This window comes from Sitodiplosis mosellana, unplaced genomic scaffold (genome assembly GCF_009176505.1).
Source record: "Sitodiplosis mosellana isolate CC-2019 unplaced genomic scaffold, AAFC_SMos_1.0 Smas_scaffold_40, whole genome shotgun sequence".
NCBI lineage: Eukaryota > Metazoa > Arthropoda > Insecta > Diptera > Cecidomyiidae > Sitodiplosis > Sitodiplosis mosellana.
The window spans coordinates 1-11,525 of record NW_022595282.1 but is presented as its reverse complement, the minus strand read 5'-3'; the positions used below and the strand labels follow the sequence as shown (position 1 = coordinate 11,525).

General features: G+C 32.9%; 1 protein-coding gene across 4 annotated transcripts; it reads left to right on the top strand.

Annotated features, from left to right (window-relative positions):
* The first annotated feature begins 1,113 nt into the window (after nt 1-1,113).
* LOC129569720 (uncharacterized) lies at nt 1,114-10,437 on the top strand. Of its 4 annotated transcripts, none has more exons than XM_055448850.1 (5): nt 1,114-1,422; nt 3,093-3,440; nt 3,530-3,697; nt 4,448-8,727; nt 8,818-10,437. In XM_055448850.1, exons 4-5 carry the CDS (start codon nt 6,312-6,314, stop codon nt 9,747-9,749), a joined length of 3,348 nt encoding a protein of 1,115 aa, XP_055304825.1. In that variant the 5' UTR covers nt 1,114-1,422; nt 3,093-3,440; nt 3,530-3,697; nt 4,448-6,311; the 3' UTR covers nt 9,750-10,437. The 4 variants fall into 4 exon arrangements, with proteins under 4 accessions (XP_055304825.1, XP_055304826.1, XP_055304827.1 ...); XM_055448851.1 differs by having other exon boundaries at nt 1,114-1,522; XM_055448852.1 differs by lacking the exon at nt 1,114-1,422 and adding an exon at nt 1,529-1,684.
* Nucleotides 10,438-11,525: the final 1,088 nt, after the last annotated feature.

Genomic DNA, 11,525 nt, shown 5'->3' with positions numbered 1-11,525 from the left:
TTTCATGGATTTCATCGTGAGTTTTGAGCATTATTGATGCCTTGAAAGTAGCGACACACAACAGCGGTTTTTTCATAGCAGTCAATCAAATATAGCGAGCTGTCAAAATTTCAGTATTCTACGTTGTTTAAATGTCAAAACGAGAACCGCTGTAAGAGGGCGATACGAATTCACATTGTTATTGTTTTTAATAGAAAAACACTGATATTCAAGGAGCACGATTCTCATTTCAAACTTTATTTTAGAAAAAAAATCAACCGAATTCTTCTCTGGGGAGGGATAGAGAGCCTTAGGAAAATGTCGAATGGGGTAAAATATCGATCTGAAGTTAGTAGTAGGAAAAGGCGGGTTCTGGGCCAACTCTTGCGTCAACCATTCGGTTGACGCAAGGGTCCTTGCGTCACCCATGAGGTAGTAGTGCGAGCGCGTGCGTCATCCTAAGAGCGAAGTCCGTACGTCGTACATCATTCACTCACTCGCTCACTCACACATTTAATCGTTTGCTCGATTGCATACTACAATGTATGTACATATATGTATACTTGTATTGTAATAAACATTTGTAGTGATTTAAAATGAGAGAAGAAAAAAATTACATTTTTTCATGTATTTCATACGGTGTACGATACATGTCTTCACAGGGCATCTATGTTTTCTCAATGTTTTTCAATTTTCTCCGGTAAACGTATTTTCAAGCAAAAATAACATCGTTTATGACAAATATTTAAATCAATTATCGTACTTTGCCATTATCAATCACAATTGCACACATTTTCTGGCCTTTGACTGTAATGTTGTATAAAATCACCTTTGAAGCACGATCACTGTTAAAAAAAATGAACGATTTGTTGTTGTTAATTTTTCATTTAATGACATAATCCATTTGAGCATATGATAAGAAAAATAACATAGGAAAATAGAAAGAGAATAATTGAAAAACCATCAAAAAATGTATGAATTTAAAAAATTAAATTAATTGAGAGAAAAAAATCAACAAACTGCTTGAATTTGATTTTGATTTTATTTAGTTTTATAAATTTAAACAAGAGGTGGCACCACTATATGATGGTATACTTTTCATATATTGGGGAACATATGTCACACTTACAAACACATATATATTATATCATACGTCACATTATTTTGACAGAAAATGAATTGTTTTAAAAATCATACAGATTTTAATAAATGAAGACAATCAACATCAAATTGCAATAAGTAATAAAATAAAAGAGGTTGTTAGCAACCATTATATTTTGTTCAATTGTGTGTAAAAGGCAACAAGCTTGAAAAAAATAAAAAGATTTCGCATCACTGGATTTTGATTGAGATAGTGCATTTGTGCAGACTTTGTGAAGACATTTTGGATAGGAAAAATAAAATAGCAAACATAACTAAGCGGATATTTGTGCAAAATAAAAAGTATGAGAATTATTTATGAACTATTTTGTTAAAAATTCTTTCAGTGATAACTAATAAGTGCTAACTGTTTCATTCAGTTTTAAAATAAAAATTTGTTACGGTAAATATAATTGCGATAAGAAAAAGTGATATGCACCAATACAATACGGTTTCAATTCCATCCAAACTTGATCGATTACACATTTTATGCATTCGTCTGACGAATTTGATCACTTTTTTGATGGCATATGATTATTATAAGCAAAATATAAACAAATTCCAGGTATCAAATATCATGCTTAATTAATTGTCATTCTCTCACATCCATCAACAAAGCCAAAGGATTGGCGAATAGTGAATGTTGTTGTAAAATGAATATTTTGTAATTGCAAAGTTGCGGTGTAGCTACAGCAAACAACTCAATGTGCAAAAATTGGCGCACATTAGTAAACGCATTGATTAATGTCAAATGATCGAAGTTAATTTTTCATTCAATATTTAAATCATATGGAACTAAACAATTCAAGTGAGGAGGTTAAACACCATAGTGGAAAAATGAAAAAAACACCCACTTTTTCAATGATTGTAACGGTCTTTCGAACGAAAGAATTCAACAATATACCATTTTTGCGATTTTAACAAAACTTATGTGACATTTTCGTTCGATCAACAATGCATTTAGATCTAGATTTGCAATACGTTACTGAGTTTTATGATCTTTCTCGCAATCAAAGTTCAAATCTTTCAATAAGACGGCTTTCCCATTATATTATTATTCTAGTAGCTATGATGATTGTCTTTATCCTTACTTATTTTCCATGGATTCTTTTTTTCTTGTCTCTCTTCTTTCTCGTTGTTTTTTTCTTCACTTTTTCATATTTATTCACTGAAAATTTTGTTTACATCGGATTACTTCTTCAATCTCAATTTCTTATCTGATTGGAATTATACATATTATGTTTTAAAATTGTTACCATTTGCAATGATCACGCCTGATCGGGCGACACATTCATGGCAAAAGTACTTAATATGAACAATTTCCATAAGTCAAACGTTTCTATGTATGCAGTATATTATAGGGAAGATAACCGATTGATATCGTCAAACAAATGTAAAGAGAGAATTGAAGACATTACATCTGGTAATTCTGAATGGTTCATAATTTATGCGCAATCCTTAAGCAATCGCATTTTATTTAAGTCATAATATCCATATTTTCTGCATATTAGAGAAGGACCAAATTTTTCGTAATATAATCTATAAATATTTGGTCTGAAGCGATGAAATCTTTCCCTCCTTCGTTCTAGCTCATTCTCTTTGTTTTTTGCTCTCTGTATCGCGCTCTCTTGCTTTTTTGAGGGCAACAATAAGACGAAAATATTATACAAAAAAAATGTGCAAAAAACGGCCGTTTAAAAACATCGCACGTAAAAACTGACCAAACAGATACAAATTGTGCTTATTTTAGTTCATTGTTTTGATAATCATTTTCTTTTTTCTTTCATGCTCATAATGTGTTTAAAGCCGTTTTATGAATGTTTTTTTTTCCTCACTTGTCGCTTTCAAATTCGGTAACTAAATAACGATAAATCGATAAACGTATTCTGTTTAGACGAAAAAGATATTTTTTTCATTTTTTTGACGATTTTATCAAATCAATTTATTTTTTTTTTTCTTCTATTCATTTTTAGATAATATGTCAGGAAATTTTGTATTTGTTGCCCGAGAGGAAGGTGGCGAACCCACGAGGTTCCCATTAGAGGAAGATGGAACCGTGTCATTTTCAACTTTGCGGTCCCATTTTGGCCAATTAACCGGCCTGAAGTATCGCATTGAAGACGACAATTTCACCAGTGCGGTTCGTGCAACTGAAAGTGGATTTCATCCACCACAAGACGGGTGGGGGCAGAGAATTTACTGGTGTATATTCTCTGAAGAGGACCGAAACAACAAACGAAAATGTGATGCAACAACATCGGTGTCTTCAGTTGCCAAAGCCAAAAAAAACAATCGACAAGAAATAACACCGGAAACGCTGAGTAATTTCAAATCGTTCTCACTTGAAAAATATTACAAAACGACATATAATTGATTCCTTTTTTTTTCTATTTTTTTCAATTGTATTTAGCTGATGTGATTGATCAGATCGATCGTTCAGAAGCTGCAACGCCAACCATGTCAAACAATCAACATGAACGAGAGGCTCAGTACACATTAACATCATCCCCTACAATGACATATGTTACAGCTTTATCAAGAATAGGATTTAATTGGGAGAGAATCTTTTTCAAATTAGGTTTGGCATTGTTCACTGTTATCTTTGCAGTTGTTTTGCATGCAGTTAATAAAGACCTTGAGAAGCATATTACCACATTCAATACTTTCGTAACTATGTTCGCATTGTCTACTTGAATCGGGGAAGAATCATGGAACCCGTGGCAAATCGATGGAGAAAATTCCGTGGCGTAAATGGAGAACAATCCGCCACTCATGAATGAAAAAAAAATTATGTTATCCAATTCGTCAAAAAATCTGATTTTTTCTATTTTTCAGTACTTTTTGTAATGTTACTTTGATTACTTCGTTAATGTTAATCCGATGAATGTGTTACTATGGACAAAACGAAAAAATTGTTTGATTCATTTCGATTTTAGAGCTCATTTGTTTGGAAAATTTTCCAAGCGTTCTCTCTTACTTTGTAATCCAAACTTTAAAAAAAATTAGTAGTAAAATAATGAGTACATAGCCATTTACAATGCCTTTGTTTTAGTGAATATTTATTCAAACCGTTTCGGAACGGTGTTTTGTTCTTCCATCAGAGATCTTTGGTAATTAACACTATGATAAATATCTGAAAATATGTGATGATTTCGATTGTACTGTATATTTTTTTTCTAATGAATATTTTGCCTATTACCATATGATCCATGGAAGGAATAAAGCCAGTTTAAATGAAACTTAAACCGTACTGGGTTTTACCTATCTAATTGAGTATCACCTTCTCCGAACGTTAAATTATCTTTATACTTTTGTTTCGTTTCTTTAGGTATTTACAATCCGAGTCCCTGGCATCACCTCAAAGAGGATTAAATCCATGTATCACCGTGGTAATCGCTTATGTACATGTACATGTACATGTATATAAATATCATAATAAAATATTCTAAAAAGAATTAACTGTATTGTATTTTATTTGGCAAAAAAATCGCTAATTAGGTCGGAACAAAATTCATTTTGCTGTCAACAAGCCATAAATTCCCTTTATTTTCCATGCATCGGAAACTGTCTCAACAAACATTGGAATTAAAACATAATTTGTTTCATATGTGTAAATAATATTTATTAATATATAGAATTTTCATACTAAAGAGATATGACGAATTAAGAAGAAAACAGAGCCAAGTCGCGATTTGATAGATTTTGAGTTAGCCCGACAGAACCTTTTATTTATTCATAAACTATCATAAGAACAAACAAAAATTCAAAAAAATTGGTTAATTTATTGTATTTCCGCATGCCGATTGGTGCTATGTAAACAAAATATCACTCTTGTTCACGTAAAAAGAATGTAAGTCACTCAAAATGTATGGCCGTACACCATAGACGCGAAGAAGAAGTATACGAATGATCGAACAAGACACACACACACACACACATACACATAATCGGTTTTTGCGGCTATGAACCAAGTTCATCTAACACAGTTTAAGATCACAAAACAGGTTGGTTTCTATTCACTTACCTATCTAATTATATGAAGAAGGACAAAGAAAGAAAATCAACGACATGTACAGACATGATTTTTGCATATCAGTTTTTGCTTCATTTATGCGAATGGTTTGTTTATTTTAATGCTCGATCACACACATATGACTTTAAAAAATATACAATTTCATTCTTTAATACGCTATTCCGTTTGCTGTACATCTACCATATAACAATAAGTTAGGTGGACAATATTTTGTTCGCTGCCGCGTCGTCCCTCTTATCATTTCAGCGGTTTGTCTTATTCGTTGCAAACAATGTTCAACAAACGAAATCTTCATTTTTTAATTTTTATCGCATTGAGATTCAAGTTTAAAAGCAACATTCATCCATCTGCATGCATAACAATGTATTATGAACAACAACAACAACAATGACTGAAGCGATGCAAATAATCATATATCATCGCTATATTTTACGCTACACACACACACACACACATACAATTGTTTCTTCTAGTTTCTTTCTCCCACTCTCTCTCACATGTATATACTCGTTTCTTCGATTCACGAAGAAGCATAAATCATCGTCTCGTACATTTGCTTTATATTTCATCACATAATGAAATAGCATGAATTACATGGCTGCAATTGTATGACTAATTGTAGTTTTTAACCTTGAACGAGTTCATTGAACGAATACATTACTGTCGCGATAGTGAACGTTTGTTCATGTTATCGTTGTTGCATTTTACACTGTGCTTTTTCGCTACTATTGTGTCTGTTTACATTTTTATTTTCATCAATAATTCGAATTATTTTATGTAAGAATGTTCGATTTGATATTCAATTTAATGCAAATAGTTCGATTTCATGTTAATATTTCGATTTTTGTTTAGATTTCATGAAAATAATTCGATTTTAGGTTCAATTTCATGAAAAAATAGTTCGATTTGAGGTTCGATTTCATGAAAATAGTTCGATTTGAGGCTCGATTTCATGAAAATAGTTCGATTTGAGGTTCGATTTCCTAAAAACACACTCGATTCGAGGTTTCATTATAATTAAATGTCAAACATCTGGTGATACAACTGGATCAATCGAATTGTAATTTTTGTTCGGTGCGTTCCGAAAGGAACGGTTCATATTGATATACCAAAATGGAATTACGCCCCGTGAAAAACGTTAATATCGATCTGAGTAACAATGATGTCACCGTCCTCTAATACAATTGAAGATGTCCCTAGTGTTGAGCTACAAGTGCGTGAAAATGCATTTAATAGACGAATAAACGATTTCGCTATTGTAAACAATGGACATATTGATATTGAAATATTTCTAAGCGATGCTTTTTATATATATCGCTCGGAACTTACGAAAAATATTGAAAATTATATTAACGTGAAGTCAATGACTGTATTCGTAGCAGAGTTTGAAAAAAAAAATGTAAACACAGATGAAAATAATGATTCTTACGATGATGATGATACTGGCGGTAATCATAGTCATGAGTTAACGGAGAAAGAGACTATATATCTCCCAACGCACACACGGAAGCTTGATATAAACGTAGACCTACATGAACATTTTCGAAAACAGATCGTTCAAGAAATAGTGGAAAGTGTAGAACAAGTTACATTCCGCGGTTCTGGATTTACGCTCGCCCGCATAATCGAATTGAATGTTCACGTCAACTTATATAACCCATTACACGGTTCATCGTATATTCAAACTCCTAAAAAACTACGGTATAAAAAAGCAATTATCAACGTACAAAATGAACATGATGAAATGTGCTTCAAATGGGCTATTTTATCTGCTTTACACCCGGTAACTGATCATCCAGAGCGAGTTCGTCATTATTATCAATATGAGAACGAATTGAATTTTGATGGAATCGATTTTCCCGTTCGCTTGAACCAAATCGACAAATTTGTTCGACAAAACAACAATATATCGATAAATTTATACTATTACGATGATGAAAATGAGGGTCGCATATGTCCATTACGTGTGAGTAATGAAGTTAAGCAGCATCATATTCATTTGCTGCTAATCAAAAACAGAGAAAGTGTTAATAAAATAGCTAGCACTTCCAACATGATTAAGGAGATCTACAATAATGATTCAATTCGAACTCATTACTGTTGGATAAAAAATTTGAGCCGTCTTGTCAGCAGTCAGCTAAGTAATCATAAATCTCGATATTTCATTTGCGATCGATGCCTAATATTTTATGATACAAATGAAAAATTATCGAAACATATTGCAAAATGTACAAACGAGTGTAGCATTGAAATGCCCGATCAAACATGGAAATGGATGAAATTTGACAACTATGAACATCAGCTGAAAGCACCATTTGTTATATACGCTGATACTGAAGCGTATCTGAAGGAGCTCAGTATGGAAGATCAGAAACGTATATTTAGTGAGGAATGTGCAACAAGCGCATATCAGCAGCATCATATGTACAGCGTTGGATATTACTTTAAATGTGAATTTGACGACTCATTTTCATATTACCGAGGCAGCGGCAATCGTACCGATTGCGTCGAATGGTTCATCGCAGAATTGAAAGAAATTGCTCATGGAGTTGCAAGGTTATTTGATAAAAACATACCAATGCTACCGCTAACTGAAGATGAGAGATATGCATTCCACGATCCAAATGCATTATGTACAATTTGTGGTGATATTTTTGAAGCAAATGATATTAGAGTACATGATCACTGTCATCTCACCGGTCGATATAGAGGTCCAGCCCATCAAGCATGCAACTTACAGTTCCAAGATAGCCACGTTGTACCCGTTATTATGCACAATTTGTCGGGTTACGACTCACATTTATTCATAAAAGAGTTGGCAGCAAATAATATTATGAATGGAGATGTTTCAATTATTCCAGCTAATGTGGAACAATACATCGCTTTCACAAAAGTAGTGACAGGGAGTACACGCGGGCTTAATACGAGAGAAAACGTAAAATTTAAATTCATTGATTCATGCCGATTCATGCCTGCATCTCTAGCTGAGTTAGCATCACTACTACCAGCAGATAAAAAACAAATATTGTATAACGAATGTGAGAAAAATGGCTACACACCAGAACAAATCGCTATGCTTGAACGTAAAGGCGTTTCTCCTTATGAATATGTGAGCGGTATGGAGCAGCTGAAGGAGGCAAATCTACCATCAAAGGCAGATTTTTACAGCCAACTTAGTGGAGAAGGAATATCGGAAGACGATTACCAATTTGCTCACGATATCTGGCGGAAATTCAACTGTAAAACGCTCGGAGACTATTCCGAACTATATCTAAAGACTGATGTGCTACTATTGGCCGACGTATTTGAAAATTTTCGAAATACATGCTATACAATTTACAGTTTGGATCCGGCAAACTACTATACAGCTCCAGGTCTTTCGTGGGATGCCATGCTCAAATATACCGGAGTGAGAATTGAACTGTTAACTGATGTGGAAATGTTGCTGTTCATCGAACGTGGAATTCGAGGTGGCATAAGTCAGTGCAGTAAACGTCAAGTCAAAGCCAACCATAAATACATGGGAGATGTATACAATGATGAGAAACCGTCAAATTATTTAATGTATTTAGATGGTAAATAATATTTTATTTGCCCAGTTTATCTTTAATCAAATTCATGGTCTTTTAGAATCTAATTTCATTTTGTTTCATTCACAATAATAGCAAATAATCTGTATGGACATGCAATGTCACAACCATTACCGCTGAGGGATTTCAAATGGATTGATGACAAAATTGTAAAGACATCTTTTTCGAATGCAGATGAAATAGTCAAATTAGCTGACGATTCGGAATATGGCTATATATTCGAGGTGGATCTACAATATCCAAAAAATTTACATGCTACACATAATGATTTTCCATTTTGTGCTGAAAAGCGAACGCTTCCGCAAGAAGTGTTCGATATTATCGGCATAAAACCGAATAAAATCGATAAATTATTGTTAACGTTATACGATAAAGAAAATTATATCATTCATTATCGCATGCTCAAATTAGCATTACAACACGGTCTAGTATTGAAAAAAGTACATCGAGTACTTCAATTCGAACAAAGTTGCTGGTTAAAGCCCTACGTCGATATCAACACACAACTACGTACACAAGCTACCAACGACTTTGAAAAGTCGTTTTTTAAATATATGATAAACTCCGTCTTTGGTAAAACGATGGAGAATCTGCGTTTACGTGCAGATATCAAACTTGTCAACAAGTGGGGTGGGCGATGTGGTGCAAGCATGTTAATTGCTCGACCAAATTTCAAGAAATGCAAGATTCTCAATGAAGATTTAGCAGTAATTGAGTTACAAAAAACACATATTAAAATGAATAAACCGATAATTATCGGTATGTCCATCTTGGACATATCGAAAATAACGATGTACAGTTTTCTGTACGACTTTTTAAAACCTAAATATGGAAAAAATTGTGCAGTTGCCTATACGGACACTGACTCCTTCATACTTTCCATTCAAACGGATGATTTCTACAATGATATGAAGCAACACTTGAATCGCTACGATACAAGCGATTATCCGGAGAATAATGTTTTCAAAATGCCTCAAAGGAATAAAAAAGTGCCCCGGTCTTTTTAAAGATGAATTAAACGGGGAGATTTTAGCAGAATTTGTCGGTCTACGTGCAAAATGCTACGCTGTACTACCGTTTACAGCTAAAATAGAAAAATGTGAATGTCCAGAAAGAACTGTCGCACCTCGCGTTATGACAGATAGTGACTATGTTGACTGCATAGAAAAGAATTGTAACATCGATAAAAAATCTAAAGTTATTAAAAAGTCTAAAGGTATCAAAAAGAATATAGTGAAACGTAAAATTGCATTTAGCGATTATGTTGACTGTATCGAGAAAAATTGTAATATTTTACGTGAACAGCATAACCTTCGTTCGAAATCACATCAAATATTCACAATTAAACAGAAAAAAATTGCTTTAAATCCGTTCGACGATAAGCGTTACCTTATTCGTTCGAATGGTATTGATACGCTAGCTTGGGGTCATCATGAAATTAGTGAGATTGAGAAAATTTATTGTTAGGTGAAACGTAAATTTTCATATAATTTTAAGCAAAAATAGTAAATTATATACAAAAATAAGACAGTTTTCATTGATTTTCATAGAAGAGTAACATTTTAGTTAAAATTATGAAAGTCTCTGTATAATAATTCAAAGTAAAATGTTTCAAATCAAACCTATATGGTTGCTTTATAATATATACACATAAATATGAAATGAAAAGATTTGTTTTTTTGTTGAAAAAAAAAATACCGTGTTTGTTTTATTTATCTGTTTTCATGATATGTTACAATTTTCAATGTATACTTTATTCTTATAACGATTCCTCAATGTAGCCACCGCTCCGTAATTTAGAAAATAATTTCAACATTTCACTCAATGATTGAGTCGGAACATACAAATTGTCGCATACGCGTCGCAATTTCCTACATATTTCATTGACATCTTCTTCATCTTCCTCGCTCTCATCTTCCTCCTCCTCGTCATCATCATATTCGTCAGTAGTAGTATCATAGTCATCATGTTCATTCTTATTCATTTCAGTCGATGGTTTATACAGCTTGAGTTGACGGAAAATTGGCAATTCATGCGATTCTTTCTTAACTCTCTCATCACTATGAAAATTATCATCGACTTCATCATCAATCTCGTCCTCATTAGATGTATTGTTTGATCGATTTGATTCATTATCACTCTCGCTCGCACTCGATGGTTGATTAAAAGTTCCACTTCTTTTCCTGGGCTGCAGCATTTCATCATATTTACGTTTTTTTAATAATGAAATCGTAGATTTAGCAACGCCATATTCTTTTGCTAAACGATTACCATTCACTCCATCATTCAATTTAGCTAAAATTTCAGCCTTTTGAATTGTATTCAACCGCATGATGTGATAATAAAGATAACTTCACTGTTTGAATGTTCAACTTGAACTAACTTGTATCACTAGATGTTTGTTATTTAAATAAAATCGAACTATTTGCATGAATTTGAACCTCAAATCGAACTATTTACATGAAATCAAACCTCAAAGCGAACTATTTTCATGAAATCTAAACAAAAATCGAAATATTTGCATGAAATCATATACATTCTTTTCTCTTCTTTTATATTCATTCTTCCGTCCGTTCATCCATCTATCTATTCACTCAATTACGAAATTAAATAATCAATTCTAAATCTTAATAATCAATTTCCAATCCAACATTAATGCCTCGATTACATGTGCAAAAGAGTCTGAAAACATCTATTGATTATATGTGCATTCTATCAATCGATTGGACCTCAAATATATTCACATGGAATAGTTTGTTTACTATTTCACGATGTTTTTTTTT